At 45.8% G+C, this 26,776-nt stretch overlaps 1 protein-coding gene across 2 annotated transcripts in view; it reads left to right on the top strand.

The window, feature by feature from the left end:
* LOC147029973 (TBC1 domain family member 15-like) overlaps nucleotides 1–26,776 on the top strand; it is a 51,614-nt gene that overhangs the window by 6,516 nt on the left and 18,322 nt on the right. Inside the window, exons 2-6 of one of the 2 annotated variants that reach the window (XM_085873537.1) lie at nucleotides 2,429–2,614; nucleotides 3,934–4,058; nucleotides 4,955–5,058; nucleotides 13,881–13,948; nucleotides 14,129–14,275. In XM_085873537.1, the coding sequence (XP_085729663.1) occupies nucleotides 2,429–2,614; nucleotides 3,934–4,058; nucleotides 4,955–5,058; nucleotides 13,881–13,948; nucleotides 14,129–14,275 (630 nt within the window). The remainder of the gene's footprint in view (nucleotides 1–2,428; nucleotides 2,615–3,933; nucleotides 4,059–4,954; nucleotides 5,059–13,880; nucleotides 13,949–14,128; nucleotides 14,276–26,776) is intronic. The other variant, XM_085873538.1, reaches the window with a different exon arrangement.

Genomic DNA, 26,776 nt, shown 5'->3' with positions numbered 1-26,776 from the left:
GGCATCCACGGTCCGCTAAGGGACCTGTGACCTTTGGAGTTATCCAAGGGTCACGACCTAAATTCTGGATGTTCGATGGGAGATAACTCCACTGCTCCACCTAGTGGTCGTTTATCGCCACCGAACCCCGGCCCACAACAAATTGGTGTTCAGGAGTGCGATTCGGCCCCTCCACCTCCGTAGAGAAAGTAACGGGATTCGGATCAGGGGGTGTATGGAGCAAACCCCCAACTCTGATTTGGAGGCCAACTCTGAAGTGTGGTTTGCCCAAGAGAGATGATGACTGAGAGTGAGACCCAAGAGTTTGAGTGACTGAACCTGTTTGAGAGGGTTGTTGAGAAAGTAGATGGAAGGGTTTGTGGCACAGTCCTTTTGGAGAGGGAGAGGGAGTGAGATGTGGGATTTCTCAGGATTAAAAGGCATATTCCAAGTGTTTGACCAGTTTGTGATTTTGTCAATGTCTGAAGAGAAGAAAGTGGCTGCAGCCTGTCTGCAAGAAGGATGAGAGAAGTCATGGCAGAGGGTGCAGGCCCCTCGCCAGGGCTCAGTATTAAGGGGGACATATGAACTGGATGGGGGGGGCACAATTATAATATTTAATATTTTTGATAACCCGGTATGCTATTGTATTCATGCAGCATTGACGCATCTATGCTGAGGTTGCCGTCGCATACTAACCAAATTGATTTCAGCTATATTTAATATGTTCCGATGTTTTGGCCTAAAATTATTCGAATGCAGGAGAGCCGCAGCAAACTGCTACATTAACAATGCAGATATTCAATGATTAGACAATTGTCACCAATTCAGGTGCACTAAAACAAGGTGTTGTCAAGGATTGGCATTAGAAAATTAATATACCAGAGATACAATGACTAAACGCGGGAGGTTGGCACCGGAATCAGTGCACTTTCAAATAAGATACAGTAGGCAATGACCTGCGATCATCACGTTAAACTATCAACAGCAAATACGACCAGCCTGAAGATACCGCAAAGTCCGCATTTAAAGCAGTAAATTACACAGAGGTAAGGTTATGCACAAAACACTAGATATGGGATATGCAAAGCACCAAATACAACATTTAACTTGAACATCAGAAGTACAAAGCAGCCGACCATGGCGGGTGCTGACCACAACCACAACCGCAACCGCAACCTTTTCTTAGCCATTTTCGTATATCCATGTCTTTTTCTCCTGCTGCTAGCTAGGGCTCTCCCTGACTCATCCCTCGTGACTCGTGTCACTAATGTCACGACTCGGCAGATTTGACTATTTTATTTATTAAATTATGTATGCACCAAAAACAGGTCTTATCTGCATAATTTCAAATGTAAGCATGATTGTAAACACATATTTTTAATTTTTATTATAAAATTACTTTTGTAAGATGGAAGGTTGTGAAGGTCATGAGGTGCACTTCACCTTTAATTAGATAAATTTATGTCTTTTCCTTAATCATATTATGACTATATTACATTTATACCTAACTTACAACCAATCAGGTAACCTGCTTAATAGGGTCTCCATATCGAAGATGCTGATTGGCTATTCCTTAAAACTAAATGATCCACGATATACATAACCACCCACAGCATCGACATTCGACACGAGGTCTTGCGGCTGTCTGTCGTCTTGGCTGCTGGCGTTGGTGCTTGCGTTATTATCTTTTACCTTGTGGGCTTGGACTGCATTTATATTGAATTGTCTTGCATGTATTGTCTTGTCTTGCCACCTGTATTGTCTTTCCAATTGCTTTTGGACTTGCGCTGGCAAGCGCACACTTATATCTTGACTGTTATTCAAAGAAGGATATTACTAAAGAACAGTTTATCCAAGAAGGCCTGATTATTCACCACGTTGAACATCTGGAATAAGGGTTTTAGTTCACACAGGTGAACTCTTAAACAGCAAGGAGTTCACAATGGGCGCTCGTCCTTAAACACTTAGTTGTTCAAAGGGTGAAACAGGGCATAAATGGGTGGCGTATCAGTGGGGGGGGGGCACCAGATGCGCCATGGGGGGCATTGCACCCAAATGCCCCCCCTAGCGCCGGGCCTGAGAGGGTGGAGTCATCAGGAAAGCGATAAAGAGGATTTTCCAGAGTTATAGAGATCGTTGATGAAGATTACGAATAAGATGGGGCCCAGAACACTACCCACTGGCTTTGACAGGGAGAGGAGACGGTGTACTCTCTGGAATTTGAACCTGCAGTCATCCTTTTCACCATTCAAGCTGAGATTAAATCAAAGGCCCCTGCATTTAATGATTGCTAATGGACGATCAAACCTCAAATTTCCAGGAACTACATTCGTAAGCGGAATCGTCGCATCCTGAGCAAAATGAAAGATTTTTTACATTGTAACCTTTTCAGGTCTCACCAATCACTGTCTGCCAAATTCACGACAGCGGTGATATTGTTTTGCAGGTGGCATCGACCCAGACCTGCGAAGTGAAGCATGGCGGTTCCTCTATGGAGTCTACCCTTGTTCCTCAACTGCTCGTGAGCGCTCGGCTCTTCAGCTTGAGCAGAGGGTCACGTACCAAGCCCTGAAACAGAAGTGGCACTCCCTGCTGCCAGAGTATGCTAAAATGTGTACACGAAATGTGGATGGTGAGTTTGTATTTCGCTCTTCCACTGAAGGGAAATTATTTAAAACTAGCCGAAACCCCGTCACAGACGGATTCCGTTCATTCAACCACCCTCACCAGCTCACCCACAGTCGAAGAACATGGACTGGACAGGGCGTGCTTGCCCCCGCCTACTCATCCCCCCCCTCGCTTTCAATTTGCTTACCCCCGCCCAAAAATTTGCTTACCTTGCCCCCCGCCTCTTCACTCCTTGCCCCCATCTCTTCATCCCCCGCCCCCGCCTCTTCACTCCTCACCCCCATCTCAACAAAAAGTGTTTATTCTGCTTCAGAGTTGAAAGTTGACTATTGCCACTATGTGCGATGCACTCTTACAGGTACGAAGTTTCTTTCAGTCCAGGTCACAGTACCAAGAAAAACGTGACGCGACCGCGAAGAGGAGCACAAAATTGGTCCTTCAGTATTAATATATAGATTCATCCACAAATGTTTTTTTCCCACATTTTGCTCTTTACAATTTGGTAGTTGTCCGTCAGGATGGTGCAGAAATAGTGCACTTACCACTGAGCTGGAGTCTTGGTTTGATTCCCGACCCAATTGTAAACTGGGAATGGTGCTCGCAAGGCAAACTTTTCATCACAAGGTCCCTCAGATGGCCGGAAAGCTGAGTAATTCATCTGCTGCCATTAGTTGGTAGATGTTTAACATCCCAGCATCTTTCATGAAGAGTAGGCAAGTTATTGCCAGCAACCTAAACAAATTCCTAATTCCTGACATAGCTAGTCCCAGTGAAATGTCAGTCATGGCAAGCTTCTTGTTTTTTTTTTGTTTTGTTTTTTCTTTACAGGAGTGAGGCTCATGGAAGGGCAAGCTAGAACTGACAGTGGGACAAACATCAAGGGAATGAACAACCAGGAAAAGAGGAGAGGGAGGAAACACTGAATATAGCAAGAAAGACTATTAGGTCAGGAAAGGTTAATGGGGGTAATAAAGATCAGAATTGGGGATTAAAGAGATGGCGGTGCACTGTTTGGTTGAAGCTCTCGTCAATAGCACCTGGTGCTGATGCTACACATGCAGTGGGAGGCTGATCCTAATTCAGCTCAAATAAAGGCAGGTTGATCCACAGGTTCATCTGGCTCTGAGCACACATTGAGGTTGACTTAATTCATTCAGGAAACTCAGTTGATGGACACTAAACTGCGACGTAAGAAAAAGTGGTGTTGCCCACATCATCCGAAAATACCTTTTTAATTGTACCGAAGACAACGCATGCACCGAGTGGATTTGGTAACGTGTTTCTCAAAGTATTCTTCCTCCATTTACCCTTCTCCCACCATAGACACATTGGCAGCTGCTTTGCAGAACAGCAATACTGAGGTTCTTTCTGCCTCTGGGACAGCAGTGGATTCCCAAGCAGATGTTGCGTTGGTCCAACAACTAGTATTCCTGAAGATCCAAGCCAAGGTATTGCTCAGCACTGAAGATCCAAGCTCAGCATCAAAGAACTCTACTCAAAAGCGTCGTTCACAATTTTTTTTTCCTGTATTTTGTTTATATTATGTCGAGGCTCATGGAAGAGATCGAACAGAGAACGAATCAAGACGTAACAGAATAAAAGGAACAGTCGATTGAGAGGTAGGGTGGGAGAAGGGGATTGGGGAAACACACCAACAGCAGGGTTGAGGGACAAAATACAGGGAAACCTGGAGAAGGAAGGAATGTGGGCTAGCGGAGAACACGGGATGAACAACATAGATAGTCACAAACTCTCGGGAAGGAAAACCTGGAGACTTGGGAAGAGGTGGGATCGGGGAAGGTCAATGGGGGTAGAAAAGATCGTGGTTGTGGATATTGATTTGAGATGGTAGGGAACAGCTATGTTGAAGCCCTGAAGGGAGGAATGAGATTGAAGATACTGAGGAAATTGGTTCCACAGGTGGGAAAAAAAAACGAGGAATGATTTCATGGAGGTGAGCAGTGATTCTGCATTTTGGGAGATTCACCAGAAGGGGGTTTCTGCCGGACCACCTACGCCCTGCAGGCATCTTTGGGGGGGGGGAGGGAGGGACAGGACACAGAAAAGGCAGAGGGTACAAGACCAGAAGGGATTAGAAAGAAGAGAGACCATCGAGCTGTTTGCGGTGTGACGATGTAAAAGTGATAAGCCCAGAGATTTGACTTCATTGTGGGAGATTTTTGCTAGTAGTGTAGCATTGCAACAACACCATCAAAATTGACAAATGCAAATATATATATATATATATCTTAGGGTCATGCATAAAATATTTTCTGTTTCAAAATAATTGTTTAAAAGTGCATGTATTGTTAAAATTTTATTTCATTCTCTGTTTGTTTGGTAGGTTGGAGCTGATCGGCACACGATCGATGTTGAACAGTTGCTAAAGGCTATTCGCATCATAGATAAAGACATTCCACGAACAAGAAGAGATCTGCAATTCTACCAGTGAGTGTCAGTTTTCCTTCCCTGTGGATGCTTACCAAAACACTTTTTTTCATGGTCTGTATATATATTTAACGGCATATAAGACCCGTCGCTTTGCTGATGTGAATACCAGTCTTTGCTGTGATGGCTAATCTATCGGGCAAGAACAAAAAAGGATTCTTAGGAGATCCATTAATCCATTCTCAAGTTATAGCATGACAAACAGATAGACACAGCTCCTTTTATAATGTGGACATAGACGCAGTTAGGGGGCAAAAAAAGGGAAAACCAATGTGAAGTCACTTAATACAGCGTTGGGCCACCATGTACGGCCTGTATGCGCCGTGGCATAGAGTCCACCAGCGTCTGGAATTCTGCAGGAGGGACGCGGCACCATTCTTCCACATGAAAGTAAATCAACTCACGCTTGTTTAATGGAGGTGGAAAACGCCATCTCGGGCATAATTTCTTGATTGGGTTCAGATCTGGTGACTGAGAAGGCCATGACATATGGATAACATCAGTGTCATGCTCATTAAGCCATTGGGCGACCACACGTGTTCTATGGATGGGGGCATTGGAGGGGGGTGGGGTCTCCTCTTGAAGCCATGCTCACCATAATTATAGGCAAGCAGGCATGTGAAGCATTTGTATACATGACCCTAAGCATGCTGGGATGTTATTTTCTTCATTAACACATGGGCCACACCTGTGTGGAAGCCATTGCTTGGAGTTCCTTGTTTACCCAGATGTTTCCATTTTTTGTCCACTACATATATATATATATATATATATATATATATATATATATATATATAGCCAATGGTCCATTGTCGCTAAAGCTTGCAAACTGACTCTTCCACCCCTTCACTGACTTCCCCCTTTACCCATTCATATCCTCCTCTAAATAATTTTTTTCCCCACTTCCGCCTTTATCGACTTCCCCCTCTACCTATTCACTCAGTCCGCCAAATTCTCTGGGTCATCCATGAGTCTACTTCAAATTAAGCAAAATGTTCAGTTATTCTGTGGTGCCATTTACTTTCATCAAGTCGATGGTTGTCTGGTCTTAAATATTAACATGAAATTAAGAAACGGTAATAAAAAGCAAAACTTAATATGGAAATGTCAAAGTAAAGTAATAGTACTGTACCTATGATGGCAGATGATTGTTGAGTTGTATATCATGTCAAAACTTCATGATACGTTCCATTATGTGTTGTGTTGGGTGGTATTCCATGTACTGGCTTGATGGCAAAGTGAATGTTTTGGTGGTGCCCAACCCTAGAAGCAGCAACGTGAAGCTGCATGTGTGTCAAGCCACATGCCAACACCAACATTCACACCAAAGCGTGTAAAGCCACACACTAATACATAACCACAACCAACACCAACACACTGCACTATAGGCTTGGGCGATTCTTAAAATTTGAGAAGCGATTCCGATTCTGAACTGCTATCTCGATTCCAAAAGGAATCGATTCATCATCGTCACACACCTAACCTGTCCACCAAGTTTTGTCCGAATCCATCTCTAACTTTTTGAGATATCCTGCTCACAGACAAGCAGACAGGGGTGAAAACATAACCGCCATCCACCTTCGGAGGCGGAGGTAATCAGAGTTGGTAGTTTTATCACCATAAGGGAAGTTAGTGAGGACTCAGAGATATTCTGTGCAGTTTTGGTCACAGTGTCTGAGGAAAGATGCAGCGTAGAGCTACTACATTGATTCCGGGCCGAGCTGGACTCGTCTATGAGGAGTGATTGAAGGAGACCTGGCTTTATACACAAGGAAGGTGATGATTACGAGGGGATATGATTGAGATATTTAAGATGATGAAAGCTATAGAAAAATAAGTGCAGAGTTCTTCAGCAGAATGGAGTGATAGGACCAGGGGACATAGCTTGAGAGTTAAGACGGTTGTTAGGTAAGAGTCTTTCACTCGGGAAGTAGTTGATGCATGGAATGTCTCCCTGGAAAGGTCATGCCAGCATAAACTGTAGATGGGTTTAAATTGAAATGAGTTACCTTGAACCATTGGAGGTAGAGGGGTGCAGGAATATTGGCAGGACTTGCGGTAACTTCAGTGTAGATAAGTGATCGTTTAATCTGTGCCGAGTGCGATGTCTGCGAGAGGATTTCTTCAAGGGATAGTGTGTCGTTGGTGTTGTATAGTCTTCATCTGAAAACCACCTTCACCCACCCACCCCCCCCCCCCAAAAAAATCAAGCAAACAAATAAATAAATAATAAAATAAAAAAAACAGAGAAGGAATATTTTTTTTCTCATTTTAATTTTCAACACCTTGCTGCTATACCTGAGTACAATGAAGAAGTTCAAAGACACAGGAAGAGAACAATCAGCAACATTCCGTTACTGGATTAGCTTTCTGGATGCTGGTGACACCCTCTTGAAGTTACTTCGGGCAGACCGTGAGGCTGATTTTGAAATAAACATTACCGCCGTCCTTGAAGTCATGTCGTACTTCTTCCTGGCAGGCCGCAGCAACTATGCACGATACACCCCAGTCTATGTTGCGGAAATGCGTCACTTGGAGGTGTCAGCTCTACGAACGAATGTTTCAGCACATGTCGGAAGGTGGTTTCGTTGTGAAACGCTCAAAGGACTTTCAACTGCGTTCCTACGGATCAGGCTCTCGAACAGAGTATCAATCGCGAGGCTAAAAGCCAAGGTGGTGTCATCGGTTACACACTGAGGAAAGGAGCCTTAGTTCGCTGGCTGCTGACCTGCCACATAACCGGGGAATACGCAGAACAATTCAAAGAAATGTGTACACCTACCAAGTCCGAGAATACACATGAAGAACTTGGACATGCTCAAGTGACCACGGAACCAGAATGATGTTAAAGTCATCAAGGAATACATCAAGGAACAATGCCAAGATCCATTTGACCTGGAAAGTGTGGCAACCTCCGTAGTTAATATAACTAGTGGTCAGGTGGCATCAGAAGAAGTCGAAGAGTCGATGAATGGAGTGCCACAAAAGGGTTGGGAAATGTTCAATCAGTTCACGAAAGAAAGGCTTGGGGACGAACAGAAGAGGAATTTCTGGGATCCAATCCCCAAGACAGTAGTCAAAACGTTTTCTGCTATGAGGAAGTGTCTTTCCAGTGATAAGGATAGGATGATAATGATCGATACGGAGGTACTCTTCAGAAGACTGCTTGCAGTGTCAAAGAACCGTGACGTGGATACGCACAAGGTCCTCTCCTACAAACGGCAGCTGTTCCGCCTTCAATGTTCCACGACGATGGTTCGATGAGGAAAACCAACAAAGCAGATCTTGCCAAATAGCTGGAAGCAAATGCGGATGAAATTCTTGGCCTTCCGAGTGAGAATTCCCTGACGTCATCGCAGTCTGCTGCATTCCTCATTGATGGCATGGCAATGTATCAGGCCCTGAACGAGAATCATTTCAACACTTTCAATGATCTCAGAAAGGTGGTTCTGAACCGAACTGTGCATCTTCTGAAGAACAGTGATATGGATCCTTCCATTGACGTTGTGACGTTGCTCTTTGACCGGTATGACAGAGAGCATTCAATTAAGTCGACTGAACGACACAGACGAGGAATGATGGATTCCGGATTCAACTACCAGATACAAGGGAACAGGGACATCCCAAACTACAGGAACTTCCTCAAAACCAGTACCAACAAGGCGAGTCTCGCTTCATTCATCTGTCAGTACATCTGAGACAATGGACAAGATCTCCTGCCTGCAGATAAATCGGTAGTACCGGCAGGTGGATTTGAAGATTGAGAAGTGGTCAAAGTTCTGAATGAAGTGGGTGTGTCCAGTCTTGAGGGGTTGTACAGCACACAAGAGGAGGCGGACACTCGTCTGGTATTGCATGCAATCATGTTATCGAGAGACCATCCAAGGATAATCATTCGGTGTGACGACACGGATGTCCTGGTCTTGTTGGTGTATTACTGGAGCAGGGGAGCACTGGCCGATGAAGTATATATGCATGCTGGGCACTCAGGCAAATTCGTCTCAAAGGAACGATTCATACCTGTTCACCATATCAGTACCAAACTCGGCAAAGCAGCATGCAAGTCCTTACCAGCCGTGCATGCTCTGTCAGGATGTGACACGACAAGTGCTCTATACAGACTTGGAAAGCGAACGGCATATTCAGCTCTCACCAAAAATTCAGATGCCTTTCAGGGCCTGGAAGCATTCCAGGACGTGCCTACTTTCCTAGATACCGCAAGACGATTTGTCCTTCTCATGCATGGTGGAAAAACTAAAAATCTCAGTTCACTGAATGAGCTTCGTTTCGTACTCGCCACCACCACCGATAAGCCCGCATCGATACTGCCACCAACAGATGATGCCTTCGAAAAACATGTATTGCGGGCCCAATACCAAGCAGCAGTGTGGTGTCAGTCACGTCGCAACACCTGAGAACATGAACCCAGTTGGCCATGGTTGGCATGTGAATGCAAAGGATGAACTGCGTCCAACAATGTACCAGAATGAATCGGCACCAGCAGAGGTTAGAGACCTAACTCATTTGTACTGCACTGACAAAGGTTGTCGCGGACAGAAATGCCAGTGTGTCATTGCTGGACTTGAGTGCAATGACATTTGTTCCTGTGGTGGAGAATGTGAGAATCGGCCGGAGATAAGCGAGGTGGCAAATGGAGATGAAGTCGGAGATGATACGGACATGATGGTGTAACTGGTGTGTTAAAACTTCCCAATTGTGGGCTATTTTGGGCCAGCTGAGGTGGGTTAACCCCCAATTCATTAACCCCAAATATTGTGTGAGTGTACTTGGCAGAAAGGAATTAATGTGATGTTACCATGTTTTCAATCTTTGTAAGTGCCAAAATAACAATTATTAAGATATTCCATAATGCTCAATTTTTCTTATGCGTTTTATGGGTTAAATGGGTTAAATGGCCATGTTTTAATTAGAATCTGACTGTAAAACCGTTTTTCATAAAGTAGACATCCTAACGAATCTAACGATACCTAATTTGCCTTGTTCTAAAGTGTGGAGGGCTAACTCCTTAAATAAGGCCCTTTTTGGGCCTTGACCGCTCCACTATAACGGAATGTTGCTGATTGTTCTCTTCCTGTGTCTTTGAACTTCTTCATTGTACTGAGAAGAGAGGATGACAAGCGCATTTCAATCTCCTGACACACAGCAGTGCAGGCTTCCGGGGATTGCATTTTGAAGGTATTCTCTAGATCTGCAATGAAGTGTGTGGTCTCATCATCCAACCAGGGCAACTTGTTTTTCATTGCAAAGGTTTCGGCAGCTGATAGAAACAAGTGAAACGGTGCTTCGTGTACCAGTCTGATTCCTCTTAGACCTCTGGCATACTGCTTCCCTTGCAACATCAAACTCACGGACGCATCAGCATACACTTCAGGTACTGTCAGCATGTTGTGGAGACCACCATCACTAAACAGCTTCCCTATACTAGCTATGAAAGCCATTGTGAGATGCATCCCACCAAGCCTCATCGTCACTCGACCAGCCAAGGGATCTGGCTCAGTCCAGAGAATCTGTTCAGCCTTGCTATATATTGCCAGGTCAGCAATGACCAGAACATGTTCTTGTCCCAATGCAGTTGCAATTTCAACCAATTTGAGCAAAGTTGTGTTGATTGTAGAGAAGTTAGAGAGTGGCGCATTAATGAATGGGAGATACCATATTCGAGTCAGTGGAATTTCTCTCTCGCTAACTAGAGAATTGAATCCACCCCAAGCCGGTACATGTGAGGTTTCAGGGGCACTTGCACGGGGCATTTCCCAAATCAAGTCTTTTCGTACCACATCACTCGCAGACTTATCCAGTTCTTTGACTTCCTATTTCACGCATGGTTCTGGTTTAGTATGGGGTTTGTTGTAGCGTTTGATTTCATCCTCATCACAGCTCTGTGCATCTAGGGTTTTTAGGTTTGATCTTGGAATGCAAGGTGTTTCTTCTGGCCTAGGGGACCTTTTATACAACACCACAGCCATTGAATGTGTAGTGTTCTTTCCGTCTATTGTCTGTTCATTTTGATCGAAATTGTCAATTGCGGCATCAACAGTGGTCTTAATAACATTCTTAGGATCATAGACAGAAATGTCACGTGGTATATGAACGTCAGACTTGGTTGACAGCTGGTCCAAAGCAATGGCAGTGAGGAATCTACGCACTTCATCATAAGGTATGCTGTGTCCAAGAGAGGACAGGTCATCTATCAGTTCTCGACTACCATGGTCGTGGTGCAGCTTGACACCTAAACCAAATGTTATTGGGGTATGGATTTTACAAACTAGAGAACTCATGTTGTGACATATTGCAAGAACTCTCATTTCAATGTTTCCCATGTCAGTCTCAGATTCATAGTTTGTAGCGTTGTCAAAGTCTTTCTTTGAAGTTCACAATGCAATGAAATCATACAAACGATTAGGAACAAAGTCCTTGCACTTTTTTGTCTCCATATTCCCACTAGAATCATAACGATCAGATTGAAATGTAATGTCACCGATACATTGTCCTGATGATACCAGCTGCCTTACGCAAGACAACAGTGTCCTCTTCTGAATTGACATCATCAGAGGATTCGAGTTCACATTCACCAATTTCATTTACATGCAGTTGTAGCCTCACAACGTGTTTCAATGCCTCGGCAACTGTGATATCCCCTGAGCATACAAGATCAGACTTCCCAGGCTGGACGATGAATGAAATCCCGTCTCCGAAATGCTTCCGTAATTTCTCCTTCAATCTCCATGTAGTACAAGACTCGTTGGTTTTAGAGTTGACCTCTGCTGATATAGCAACCAATCGTTCATTCAGGACAGACACGGTTGTGATGGAGATGGTTTTGGACAGGACAGTCTCTTCAATCTCCTTACACAAACTTTTGAAGGCACACGCATTGTCAGATTTATCAACCTCAGCCCTAGTACTAGCAGCTTTAATATTGTTAAGCAAGATGTAATGCAAATAGCAAGAGCGATGATATTTTGCATCCATTGCAAACAAGTCAGTGTTTGACAGCATTCGCATTTTAATGTCATAGTCGTTTCTCTGGATGGCTGTATCAAGCACTCTTTGCCGTGTGATGGCCCCCGTCCCAATTGAGACGTCCGACAGTTTCTCCTTCCAGCTATGTGATTTCCCACATATGAAACAGCCTGATCGAATGTCAAATTGCGACGTGTCATATCGCCGGAGACGAGACAGTCCAACCGTAGGCCCACTACCTGTTGTGCCATCATCAGTGACACTGTCAGCACATGTTATCAGTGTTTCTTTCGGCTATCTGGATATTCCTCTTATTCGTATAATTTTCTCTGCACTTTTGGTGGAATTTGATAACAGTCTCTCTTTTTAGGATGTCGTTTTTCACTGGAAACAGCCAATCATAGACACCATCTTTACGAAGTTCGGCAGCTTTCAGAATGGATTTCAATCCTTCGACTGTAGGATTGTGGACAACTGGGTTATCAGCTTGGGTTTTGGATAATGAAGTCTCGCAAAATACGCAACATTCGGAAAGACTCGTTCTTCTCCTCTTCTGAGGGGGTTCTTCAGGTGGTTCCATACTTTCTTGAACCTGCAAGGAAAAAGTTTCAGGTCACACACACACATACACATACACAATTAGAAAGTGATAAAGTAGCAATGAGTGTAACGTTTTGCGCAAGGGTTTCTTTGTATAACTGAAGACAAAGTACGAGTCCAAGCTACAGTGTGCAGTTACAATGAGAAATTAAGGAGAAATCCAAAAATTATGGATTTTTATTTTTTGCAAACAGGGGGTTAATTAACCATGTTAGCATTAAAATATGCAAATCAAACATCAATATTCATAGAGTTGACATCCATACAAATCAAATGAGACTAGATTTTTGTTCTAATGTGGGGGAGGGGTACTGCATCAAATCTTTGGACTCAAAAATGGGTAAAACCCCTAATTTTGGGGTATTTGGGGGTCCAAAACCCCATTAGAGTGGGTTTCAACCCCAAATATTGTGAGTGTACTTGGCAGAAAGGAATTAATAGGATGTTACCAAGTTTTCAATCTTTGTTAGTGCCAAAATAACAATTATTAAGATATTTCAAAATTCTCAATTTTTTTATGGGTTAAATGGCCATGTTTTAATTAGAATCTGACTGTAAAACATCGTTTTTCACAAAGTAGACATCCTAACGAATCCAACGATACCTAATTTGCCTTGTTCTAAAGTGTGGAGGGGTCAAACTAAATTTTTGGCTCTTGTCCGCTCCACTACTAAGCTGCCACACTTTTTTTTAACCCCCACTCTTCCACCAATCCCAATAATGAAATTACATCGTGTCATCGAAGCACGATGATGCTTCACGAACATGATGATGAAATGGAGGTTACTTTTCACAAAAGATAGATTGTATGGACACAGGACAGGGATAAAAAATAAAATAAAATGACTGTTTTTACAGCCATTACAGGACAGGGATGATGAAGAGAAAACGATGCACAGTACAGCAGGAGAGTGCAGCAACGACCTATTGAGGAAGCAATTAGTTTAATCTCCTGGATTACTACATCGATTACAAACATTGCAACTGAGATTATTTTCAATATTAAAACCTTCAGTCACTTTCTTTCCCTTACAAAAAAAAATCTCATGGATTTTTCATGGGATCTGGTGGGATTCTCATGAAGTCTCATAAGAGGTGTATAACTCGAGGAATTCTTTTGTTAAGGGTTTAGTTCCGTGTCAACGATGCCTGATGTGCAGCTCATAATGGTTTCCCCATAAAATGTGCAAACACTGAACTTTTGTCATTTATGTTAACCTATGATTTGTTCTTGGAAGGGAGGATGGCGTCGCGAACCTGATACTTCTGCGCAACATCCTCATTACATTTGCTGCATTCCATCAAGGTCAGTGAACCCACCCTGGCCTGTCTCTGTGGTTTGGCGATATTTTCTGGTTTGGATGAGCGTTGATTGCCCAGGTGATGGTTCTCTTTCGCTCGTTAATGATTTCAATCCAGTATCGTCAAAATAACAGTGTTGTTGTATGATGTAAAAGGCTAATCTATTCTTATGCTCTTCCCACAGATGTAGGCTATGCTCAGGGAATGAATGACCTTCTCAGTCGTTTTCTGGAAGTGCTGGACTCTGAGGAAGAGGCATATTGGTGCTTCTGTGCGTACATGGCTCGCACGTCATACAACTTTACCGGCGATGGCATGTTGCACAAAATAGGTGAGTGCCAATGACAGTCTTTTATTTCATAGCATGGTGCAATAACCAGGAATACTAAAATCGAATAATGTGGAAACTACTTTTGTGGAGTGAAGAGTTCAGGTGCCCATGATTCAATTCTGAAGACAGTCTGTGTTTGCAGACAGCCAAATCAAGGTTTTTTTGGGGGTTTTTTAAGCTCACCGGACTAAAGTCCAGGTGAGCTTATGCAATCGAGCAGTGTCCGAAGGTGAGTGAGTGAGTGAGTCAGTCATTGAGTCCGTAAACACTTCAGTCATTATCGCTTGAACCGAACACATGATTTTGATGAAACTTGGCTACAAGCTTCATACAAACTGCCTAACAAAGGTGTTTTGACCATATCAAAATCTGCGCTCATTAAGGGGGGCTACGGTGCGGGGGGAGGGGGCACGTGGGGGGGGGAGGTTGACTAACCAAAATAAGTATTTGCCGTCTTCTCCGAAACTACACACAATTTCAATTAAACTTGACCACAACCTTCATTACCCATGATGTACCAAAGTTTGTTCACGGCATTTAAAAAAAAAAACAATAATAATAATCAGGGTCTAAGGGGGTTTGCAAAGGATTTGAGTGACTGTTTCTCCTGATCCAGGTGAGCTTCAGGACGTGAGGTCCTGTTTTTTCATAAATTATTTAGTGCCAACTGCAAAGAGGTTCGGAGGAACTATCATGGTTTGGACTGGTGTGGATTGCTTCCTGTTGCTACACCATGCACATGAAGTGAAAAGTGGGGTTAAGCAATTGGTTCACGTCTGTCTGTCCATCCGTCTTATCAGTTTGATCGTCAGTTTATGATCAAGTAACAAGTTATATAAATTGAATGTTATATTTTGAAAGCAAATCGGAACATGAATTGAATGACAAGTCTGTCGTTCAGTTCAGAACTTGTCCTGATCACACCTGTGCAGAGAGGAGTTTCATAATTAATTTTTAAGCGGTGTAGCTACTTCAATATTTGGTATGTCCTTCCTTCCATCCGTCTATCAAAATGAAGAAGAAGAAGAACCTTTCTAACCCACCGTGTTTAATTCTCGTGGGTTTTAAAGTGTAATTCTAGTAGGTTCCAAAGGGTTCTAAAGGGTATTTTGAGAGGATTCTAAATGGTTCTGTGGATGAAATTCAGTCCTTCTCTTCTGGAGTCAGACCATTTATTAGCAACAAACATGCACATGGGAAAGAAGGATATACGAGGCAAGCAATATCAACCACGATCCTCTTTCCTGCCCAAAATGCACAGAGCAATAATTGTCTTCATACCATTCTGGACAGCAAAAGACAGGGGAGGGCCAAACATCTGGCAAGGGTGAATGGAGGGGAGGACTGATAAGCATCAAGAAAGGGAACTGCAGACCTGACCACTTTGGGAGGGAAGGGGGATAGACACACTCAAGCCACGATTGCAGTGTGTGAATACGAGGTCAGCCTTGAGGAGGAGATGGTGATAACAGAGTTAGGACAAAACACAGAGGCCGGGTGGACAGAGACACAAGCCCATTACTTTGATCATACATTCTGTTCGACATTGAGTAATGAGATTCTCAAAACACCCAGCATTGATCATATGCTGTAAGCAAAGCCTTTGCCACTAAAAGCCAATAGTTATATAATTGTCCTAAGACAACAAGGTGTCTATTGCAATCGCCTTCCGGGAGTTATTTAATTACCACCAGACAATAGGTCGCTTCTTCTCTGAAGCCAGCAGTAAAGCGTCCCTCTCTTGAGCAGCTGGGCAGTTTCATTTAAACATTGGAAATATTCATTTGGGATATATATATATATATATATATATATATATATATATATATATATATATATATATATATATATATATATATATATATATATATATATATGGGCAATTCCGCAGTTAGAGGGACATGACCCTAAAATTTCAATTTGTTTTTTTCCTTGATTTTTGTGTGTGATTTACGAAAGGACACATTGATGATTCAGGAAAAAATATTTTTCAGGGTATATTGATAGTTTTAGGTGGTGAATTCACCAATTTTGAACAAGAATTGTTCCAGATAAATTTTATCAGCAAAATCTCCATAATGGCAAAGAAGATATCTAGTCAAATTAAATGCCATTTTCTTACCAAAAATATTGAATTCATAGAGGCAGTGTAGTGCTTTCATGGATATATTAAGTAAAATCAACCTACATGTCTTCAAAATGCAAACGTGTGCATTTCCCAACCCCTAGAAAGTCATGTAACGCTACTAACTGAAAAGCGAAATTATTTACCTCCAGAGTGTATAAAGTGTCTATGAATGATAATATTTCAATTTTTCCTGCTGTGTCCAATGCCTAATTGAAATATATAAATAAGTATTACTTGTCATGATAGAAGTTAGAAATAACAGCAATCAAAATGTGTAACGTTACTAACCATGTAACGTTACTAACCAGCCTTTGTGTATTGTAACGTTACTAACCATGAAATAAGTGAATAAGACTCGAATAGACAGGTCCTGGTCAAGACAAAAGTGACAGTAAGACAACAGAGGGCAGTATGAAGACAGTGGGGGGGGGAGGGGTAAATTTTGGATCAATTCAAAATCTCAATTCAAAAATCGCTACATTGCTGCAGCATTGGCATCACTAGAGAAGGCTCACAAGGTGCATATCGAGTGGAATTTTTTTGCCACTTCACATGGGAAGGGACCCGTTGATGGAATTGGTGGGTCAGCCAAGCGTTTTGTGTGGGACAAGGTGAGAACACGTAAACATACTGTAACTGATGCAAAGAATTTTGCAGAAGCTGCAAGTACCATGAAGAATGTGTCTGTTCGTGAGATTACTTCCAGTGAGATCGCAAAGAGGAACGAGAAGCTGAACCTTGATGTCATCTTCAGTGAAGCCAAGGCCATTACTGGCATAGCAAAGATGCACTTCTTCAAAGTGGTAAATGACGAGGTGGTAGCCTATGTCCTGAGCAGAGACAAGCACGATGAGGCAACCCAGAGCAGCAGTGAGACCATTGCAGCAGTGGGAGACTGGTTCATAGTTGAGTACGATGGAAAACAATTTCCAGGAGAAGTTCTTGCTGTACGAGATGGAGAGTTCCAGGTGTCAGTAATGGCACATGTCGGGAAGTACTGGAAATGGCCTTCAACTAGGGATGCTATTTTCTACATGAGACACCAGATGATTGCCCCGTTGGATGCACCAGAATTAGTGAACAATCGAGGCCATTTCAAATTTTCTGTCCCAATTTGAAATTATTGTACGGTGGTTTGTCAGGTGTAATTACATTTCAGGTACAGCGAACAGACTTTTGTTTTCACGTCAATGCAGAGATACGTTCAAAGTGGTCTAAAGAAAAAAAAAAACATATCACATATCTCTAGACTTGAATAAACATGAATTCAAATACTATGATGTAAACTAGTGTCACAATATCAAATGTTGCATTATGGCCATACACTGTACATACTACATACCGGTACATTAGTTTTTGCTCTTTGGTTTCTTTCCCCTATATGAAAGGTACTCTTGAATGAGGAACACATACAATATGTACTGTTTTGTTCAACTTGTGAATTCCAGTGAATCACGATGAACTGTGATCAGCATAGTTATGGATCTGTGGATATCACTTGACCCAGTCTTTAAAGTGGTACTCTTTTGTTGTTTGTAATTTATTGTAACTTTTTCTTGTCTTTTTTAACACATATGTAATTTGTACCATTGTACAAGTACAATGACACTATACTGCTTGAGTTTGGTGATTGAAATAAGAGTTTCATGTCTTATCTGATGTTTTTTTAGCTTATTTCACATTCTCTTGAGGAAAAATGTAATTATTTGAGATTAAACATAATTCTGTGAGTCATTGTAATCACTGGACAAAGTGTAACGTTACTAACCGTAACGTTACTAACCATGATTTTTGTTCCTAATTTTCAAACAAAGCTAGAATGAGAAAGGATATTTAGGGTAGCTATTGCCCTTAAAGCTAGAAATGAAAAAATAGAGTTGATATGTTTCAAGTTATACCAATTTTAGCAAACCTTTCATTCAAAGATGCTCATCAATTTTTCATGTCCTTTTTTTGTAACGTTACTAACCGGCATTAAAAGCAGTTCTTTCTTCTAGAATGTTTCATGAAATGATTTCATTCTTTGCTCTGTTCTACGTCTAGACTAGGTTGATCTCTGGTGACATTAATGAGACTTTACATCCACAGATAGAGAAAGGACTCTTATCTAAATAATGAGAATGTCCCTAAAATGTAACGTTACTAACTGCGGAATTGCCAATATATATATATATATATATATATATATATATATATATATATATATATATATATATATATATATATATATATATATATATATATTTCAGTGAGATAAAGCACATAAGATTTAGTAAGATACAGTTTTATGTTGCTTGTATATTCATCTACATCACTATCGAGATCAAAAGATTGTAAAAGGATATTTTACAGACAGTCAATTTGATTCCAGTACAAAAGTAACACCTTATTTTATCCTGTTCAAAGCAGTAGTAGCAAGTTAAAACAATTAACAGCAGCAAGTGAATATAATTGAGAATACATGAATTTAATTATTTTTTCTTCCACAGTTCCAAAGGGTAATTCTAATGGGTTTTGCTCATTTCTAGGCTTTGCCTATTTCATGATAAACCAGAGTTGGTGTCAAAGCCACCCAATGCTCGCCTGTTTATACATTTATCGTTTTTAAAAGACTCGTCGAATAATTAATATTTTTTATAAAGAATTGCAGTGAAGTCTGATCCAAATAATTTTAAAGCAATATATGTATTTGTATATTGTAATCAGTACCAAGAGCGCAAGTGAGCACAATATACGCCCGAACAAGAAGGTATATACAGAATTGTGCTACTACATGGAAAACAGCATCCTGGTTGCCATGGCAACCACTTAAGATGACGAACGTATGTCGCGACACACAGTCTCCACAGTCTGTACCTATGTACCAAATATGAAATGTGAAAGTTGAAAACTTTGGGAGTTAGAGTGCGGACAGGAACGGATGGACAGACAGACAGACTGACGGACGGACGACCCCGGTATCACATAATACGCCCCAATATATATATATATAGATATATATATATTGTTGTGGTTACCAGATTCGCAAACCACCATTCAGGTCCCTTAGGTGAGGTATCTCGGTAAGTGCATGTGTAGTTAGGCCCAAACCCGTTGTCTAGTGGGAATACATGTCATTTATACGTGCTGCGACTCTTCAGGATAGCCGTTTTTCTTTTACTATCTTTATTTTGGACCAACCGCCATGATCACAACCACAACATCAACCACCAACCACAACCACCGCTTCACCACAACCGCCATGACCTTTACCGTCACAACTCGCCACCATCGCATCACCGTCATCTCGCGCCACTCATGGGCACCGATGCTGGACTCGTGTAGGGCGCACGTTGAACAGCGTGTACAAAATCACGGATTTTCTGCTTCAAAAACGGATCCAAAACGACACACGCCCACTTTTTGCCGTCCAATCGGTGAGCGAGGGGCGAATTGGCCCCGCCCCCAGGGCGATCGATATATGCAAATTTGTGGATCAAAAAGCCTTCACGCCCACTTTTTGTCGGGCCAATGGGGAGCGAGTTGAAAGGTCAAAGGGAGGGGGTCAAAGGCGAAGTTACGGGGGGGATAAAAGGACGGTGTTCGTCAGTCAAAGGAGTAGTAAGAAGTCGGAACGAGGAAGAAGGGAGTCGTAAAGGTCGGAACGAGGCGAAGGAGTCGGAACGAGGAGTAAGAAGTCGGAACGAGGAAGAAAGGAGGAGTAAGAAGTCGGAACGAGGAAGAAGGGAGTCGTAAAGGTCGGAACGAGGCGAAGGAGAGTCGGAACGGAGGGGACGAGCTGTGGAGAGGCGGCGAGTCGGACGAAGGGTGCTCGCGTCGTGCAAGGAGCTGCGCGCCCGAGGGAGGCCGGCAGCGCGACCTGGCCGAGGTGGAGACGCTCGTCGCAGATAATAAAGATCCTCTATACCCCGAGCATCAGCAACCCCCTCCTGTTCCCCCCGCGCTGAGATAGTGCGACCAAGGGGGCCCCGTTCCCACCCCCCTGCCAGGCACTGTCCACGAGGCCCGCGGGTTGCGGGGCCATCGCCGCTCCGCGTCTCATCACCAGACGGGTAGGCCCGACCTGGTCTCGGCCCCAGGCCTACCTCATTCTTGAGGGTATTTCTTTTCCTTGGTTTTGGGTATGTGTTGTCGGCGCCGTCTGTGAAGTAGAATTGTATAAGTGTTGCCGTGTGCTCGGTAGTCGGAATTAGCTCTGCACTGTGTTTTCACTTTTGTGTTTGCTTTTTGTGTAAATGGAATTGTGTTTTCTTTTTTGTGTGCATTTGGTGGAATTGTATTTGTGTGCTTCCCGTGTGCCGAGAATAAATGTGCTTTATTGTTGAACTGTTTCCCGCTTCGCTTCGTCTTTTTCCCCATTGAACCCCCATCTTGCTTCACGTAAAGGGTTGGTAGTGGGCTGAATACGCCCGATAATTAATCGAACCGTCGAGGTCGACGATAACACCGCCGGTTATTCTGATAGTACGGAACGGGTCGCTTAAGTGGCCCGTGTCCGAAGTCGACCTGCGGCGAGGTGCGATCGCCCGGTCTACCCTCCGCGTGGGTACTTAGGTAGTTCGAATTTGGCGAGCAACCCTATCCCACGCGGGGGCTGATTGGCTCGATCGCGGTGAGACCGAAAGGTCCACCCGTGACTGGTTCCCGGCGTTAGTCCGAGAGGGTCACGACTGGATTGTCCGTCCGGTGGGCGACGTGCCGCGATTCGAGTTACGTGGCCGTCGCACGCCGGCGGGCGCGAAAACCGCAACACTGGTGTCAGGTCGTGCGATACAAATTCATCGCCCTCCTCGCGGCACTGGTATCGGAGAACAGGAAAACGGGCTGTCCTGTCTCCGGCTAAATTCACGGGAATCGGTCCAGGGGTGAGAGAAGCGACCCCCGATTCCCTCCAAATTACGAGCGAGCAAATTAACCCTTCACGAGAAGCAAGATGGCGTCTCAAGGCGAGCGGGAGCCGGGGGTATTAGAAATGGATGTAGAATGTGTAGGATCCATGGTCCAGGATGGAATCCCCGAGCAGGAAATGTTGATTGTGCAGGAACACGGACTCGCCCAACTGAACCCAGGGCCCGAGGCGGCAGCGGCCGCGGTGTATGACACCTCCCCCCCCCCTCTCCACCAAGACCCTTCCCCAACCCTTGCCGAAACGGCTCAGCTGAGTGCATCCAACATGGCCCAGCTATGCGCCATGCTGGCGGCAATGAACAAACAAATGAATGAAGTGAAAACGACGATGGATACAAATACAAATGAAATAAAAAACGAAATGAAAGGCATGAACGAAACGATGGATGCGAATACACAGCAAATGAGAAAAGAAATGAAAGAACTACGGGGTGAGACGCAGAACATGGGCCGATGCCTGCAGGCCGACATGAAGGCCGTGACCAGGGAGCTGGGAATGGCGACTCCACGTGTAGGGAGCAAACGAGCTGGATGGGGGTGCAACGGCTGACAGGCCCGCGGTGGAGGCGGGTGAAAAAATAATTCGTGGAACGTGTTGGGCGAGGGTCGTGGACGATGACCGAAAGGGAAAAATTAAATGGGGAGACCAAAACGTGTGAGACGAGACACGAGGTGACGACAACGGAAATAATAGTTGAGACAAGGGAGGTAAAGGGTGAAGAGTTGGCAGAGACACGGGAGACAAAAAAATAGAGGGAAGACTACACGATGAAGATGGGGTAAGTGACGCACACACACACACGGAGGTAGTGGAGGATAATGGGGGTGAGCTCGCGGAGCGTGTGGAGACCCAGTGCGAGCACCTGGATGGCCTCCTCCAGGAACGAGGGGAGGGAGTATGCCCCCTTGAGGCGAGTCACGACCAGGTGAGTTCGGTCGTGCTTTGCGAGGTTGAGAGGACGGGTGCTGTGGACAGGTGCTTGGAGAGCTTGGGGGTATAGAGGCCCCGGAGACCCTTGTGGGGACACGAATCCCCAGTGTGGTTGTCCCTGTGTGTGGTGCAAGGGGTGAGTGCGTCCCCGTGTGTGGAAGCGACCCCGTGTGTGAGTGGTGTGGTGGCGATGGTGCCGGAGTGTGTGCTTCCCAGCACGCCGGGTGTGGATGGGGCACCGTGTGTGGAAGAGGCCGTGTGTGTGAGTGAAACGGCCTGTATGGATGAGGCACCGCGGGTTAGTGCCCCCGCGTGTGTGGGTGAGGCACCGTGTGTGGAAGAGACCGCGTGTGTGAGTGTCGCCGTGTGTATGAGTGAGGTACCGCGGGTGAGTGCCCCCGCGTGTGTGGATGAGGCACGGTGTGAGAGTAGTGAGGCACGCGTGAGTGAACGGCCGTGTGCAAGGTCGCTGTGTGCAAGGGAGACCGTGTGTGTGAGAGAGCGGTATGAGAGGGAGATGTCGGTTGGCATGCGGGAGCACGCAGCCGCGTCTCCCGGTGTGAATGTGATGGTGTGGACTGTGTGCGTCGTGACACGCAGGTATGCGTGTGTGGAATGGCGACGGAGACGGCGACAGAGGAAAGAAAGCCGAGTAGCGGCTGTGGTTGTTTCGAGGACCGTGCCGGGTTCACCCAGCAGTGAGCACGCGGTTCGTGCTGTGCAACGCACGAGACCACCACGTGCTCGCTTGCGAGAGTGAAGTCCCGGTCCGGAAACGCACGCGGTGGATTTGCCGATCCCGCGGACGGACAAAGTTTAGGCAGGTAAATGGATTTGGACCGGACGGGTTCTCCACGCGATCGTGTGTGTTAAGCTCCAACGGGCAAAGCACATGTGTTCGCGTGGGGAACCCCTCGAGACGTGTGGCTTGTGTTTTTTTTTTTTATATGCGCACGGTGACGTCATGGCTGCACGTGGGGTTGGAATCCGGCAGGAGGGGTATCTCTGCCGGATGGTCCCGTCCAAGGAGGGACGAGGAACACGTGCAGCTGCATGACGTCACGGGCAGTTGCAAGGTGCAAAGAGCGCGAGTTGCCGCGCAGGTGCTGCGCATGGGAAAAAAAAAAAAAAGAAAAAGCAAGCCTCACTTTCGGGTGTACAGGATTCCTGGGAAAGGGGTGGAAGACCCCCTTATCCCGGGGCACAGGATGGAAACTAGTTAGGGGGAAGGGTTAGCTTAGCTAGACCGACTTCATGGGGCAGGGGTAAGTCCTCATGGAGTCCGTGGAATGGATTAGTTAGAGGGATTGTAGCCAGATTTAGCTTGGGAAATAAAATGGGATTATTTGGAGACAGAGACAGACTTGTGGATGTGTAGAGGGGACGTAGCTTAGCTACGTAGTGTTAAAAGGAACGTGCTGTAGTTTAAGGGACGACGTGGGAGCACGAGTTAGTTAGGGGGTGCAGATAGAAGGATGGCAGAGTTCAGTGGTGTGTGTGTTGAAGAGTTGGTGAGTGAAGTGGAAGCATGTGCTTGGTGAGTGAGTGAGGCCAGCGGGTCTGTGTGTATGGAGTGAATGGGGAATGCATGGTGCGATGAGTGATTGGGGGGAGGAGTGACTCCCGCCCAAGGGACCCCCGGGGTCAGTATAAAGTGAGTTAGGGGGTTAGTCAAATTGAAAAATGGAGGTCGTTTTGTTGTTGGTGGGAAAGTAGGCTCGAGACCCATTTGGAGGGGTGCAGGAGCCCTGTTGACGGGCTTGGGAGCGTGGCTGCGAAAGGTGAGTATCGCTGAGTGGGCACCCCGGGCACCAGGCTAGTCGGCCGCGGTAGGCCAAGGGCCCATGGGGGGCCGGGATAGAGTAGTGGGCACGGGTGCGCCTGCTTGGTGCGGGGGCCCGGGGCGCCATTAGCCGCGTGGGCAGTGTTGTGGGCACGGGTGACCCTCGGAAAGGGGCCCGGGAGGCCGGCCTGCCACGTGTGCGTTTCAGGGGAGGTGCTATGGGGGCACTCCCCGGTGTTAGGGAGCTGGTAGGCTCGGAGGCAGTGTAGTGCCCGGGGGTGCCATAGCGGGAGATTCGGCAGAGGGTCGTGCCTGCAAAAGGGAGCCACGTGTCCCAGCCAGGAGACCGTGTGAGGGCACGGAGAGAAAATTGGGGGGCGAGGCCCGAAATTGTAAGGACACCAACACAGGCGACGGGAATCTGGGTTGTTAGAACCAATAGTTTAAGCGAGAGGCGCTTGTTGAAAGCCCCGGGGTAGTTTAAGAGTAAATGATTAGGGTAGATTAGGAGATGTACCCCTCCGCACCATCCATCCCCTCGCTGTCGTTGTGGGCCGCTGGACCCACTTGGTGTTAAGATCGCCGAACTCTGGGGAGGCCATTCTGAGGCTTCGTTGGGCCTCGACACAGGACGTTAGCTCTCCCTTATTCCCCTCCGGGAAGGGAACGTAGGGGTTGGGAGTAGGCTAGGTGACAGAATAGGTTAGCCGAACAAGGACGATAAAGGGGGTTAGGGGACGATTTATAGTGGGGAAGTAAAAATAAAAACAATAAAAAAATAAGTTAGGGCTAAATTGGTTTTTCACAAATTAAGGGAGTGGGTATGTACAGTGACAGGCAAAGGCGATAGGTTGGGAGGGAGACAGGTAGGTAGGTCCGAGCCCGCCTTCCAAGTGGCCAGCACCACCGCACTCCCTCCACCAACCTCCACTGAACGGCAAAGGCTGGCCAGCTTCATCGGCTGGCCGTGTTTGCTTCGAGGCCTGTGCCGGCCAGTTCATCTGCGGGCTGTGTTTGCCTGCAGCGGCCTTCTTCTGCGGGCTGTGTTTGCCTGCTCACCTTTGCCATGCCATGCCCACTGCCCACGTTCACCAGCCCCGTTCAATTTTTGCTTTGCCCCCCCCTGTTCATTTCCATGTGCGCCAGGATCTGAAAGCAACAGTTTGCAAGCTGCAAGAACTGCCCTGTTGGCAGCTTCAACACGGGCCTGCAGTGGCGGCCCGTGCACCGTGTTTGCGTTCATGCATCCATTCGTTGTGCTCATTGCGTGTGCCACTTGAGCTGGCACGGAGACTGCGTTGTGCAGCCCATGCACCGTTGTGGTTCACTGCGTTCAGTTCAAAAGGGAAGGCCTTGGACTGCGTGTGAGCAGCCAGCCACGTTCCCTGTCACCTGCATTGTTTTGAGCCAGAGACTGCATGCGGGCAGCCTGGCTCCCTGCTAACTGCTTTTCTTTTGCAGAGTTCAATGATCCTGGGCCATGGTTTAGTGTAAAATTTGTAAGTTAAGGTTAAGATGTACTGTACATATGAGTGCGCCCCCGGCATGTATGTCTTAGCGCCGGCAATTTTATTTAAGTCGTCCGTGTGAGTGAGTTTGTTTAGATAGTTACGCAGCCCTCAGGTTATTTATTTTGGGGACACGAATACCATGAATGTCGCACTCAGGGATCCGTAGGTAAAATGTACTAGGGGAAAACTACACATGATGGCACACGAAAATTTGGCGACTCGGGACGAGTCTGTAAAAAGGGAAGGGGGTAGTGTTGTGGTTACCAGATTCGCAAACCACCATTCAGGTCCCTTAGGTGAGGTATCTCGGTAAGTGCATGTGTAGTTAGGCCCAAACCCGTTGTCTAGTGGGAATACATGTCATTTATACGTGCTGCGACTCTTCAGGATAGCCGTTTTTCTTTTACTATCTTTATTTTGGACCAACCGCCATGATCACAACCACAACATCAACCACCAACCACAACCACCGCTTCACCACAACCGCCATGACCTTTACCGTCACAACTCGCCACCATCGCATCACCGTCATCTCGCGCCACTCATGGGCACCGATGCTGGACTCGTGTAGGGCGCACGTTGAACAGCGTGTACAAAATCACGGATTTTCTGCTTCAAAAACGGATCCAAAACGACACACGCCCACTTTTTGCCGTCCAATCGGTGAGCGAGGGGCGACTGGCCTCGCCCCCCAGGGCGATCGATATATGCAAATTCTGTGGATCAAAAGCTTCACGCCCACTTTTTGTCGGGCCAATGGGGAGCGAGTTGAAAGGTCAAAGGGAGGGGGTCAAAGGCGAAGTTACGGGGGGATAAAAGGACGGTGTTCGTCAGTCAAAGGAGAGTAAGAAGTCGGAACGAGGAAGAAGGGAGTCGTAAAGGTCGGAACGAGGCGAAGGAGGCGGAACGAGGAGTAAGAAGTCGGAACGAGGAAGAAAGGAGGAGTAAGAAGGCGGAACGAGGAAGAAGGGAGTAGTAAAGGTCGGAACGAGGCGAAGGAGTCGGAACGGAGGGGACGAGCTGTGGAGAGGCGGCGAGTCGGACGAAGGGTGCTCGCGCCGTGCAGGAGCTGCGCGCCCGAGGAAGGCCGGGCAGCGCGACCTGGCCGAGGTGGAGACGCTCGTCGCAGATAATAAAGATCCTCTATACCCCGAGCATCAGCAACCCCCTCCTGTTCCCCCGCGCTGAGATAGTGCGACCAAGGGGCCCCGTTCCCACCCCCTGCCAGGCACTGTCCACG

The sequence above is a fragment of the Eptatretus burgeri genome, chromosome 3 (assembly GCF_056783735.1).
Source record: "Eptatretus burgeri isolate ZD-2024b chromosome 3, Ebu_testis_v1, whole genome shotgun sequence".
Lineage (NCBI taxonomy): Eukaryota > Metazoa > Chordata > Myxini > Myxiniformes > Myxinidae > Eptatretus > Eptatretus burgeri.
The sequence above is the reverse complement of the archived record's forward strand: the minus strand, read 5'-3'. Positions and strand labels throughout refer to the sequence as shown.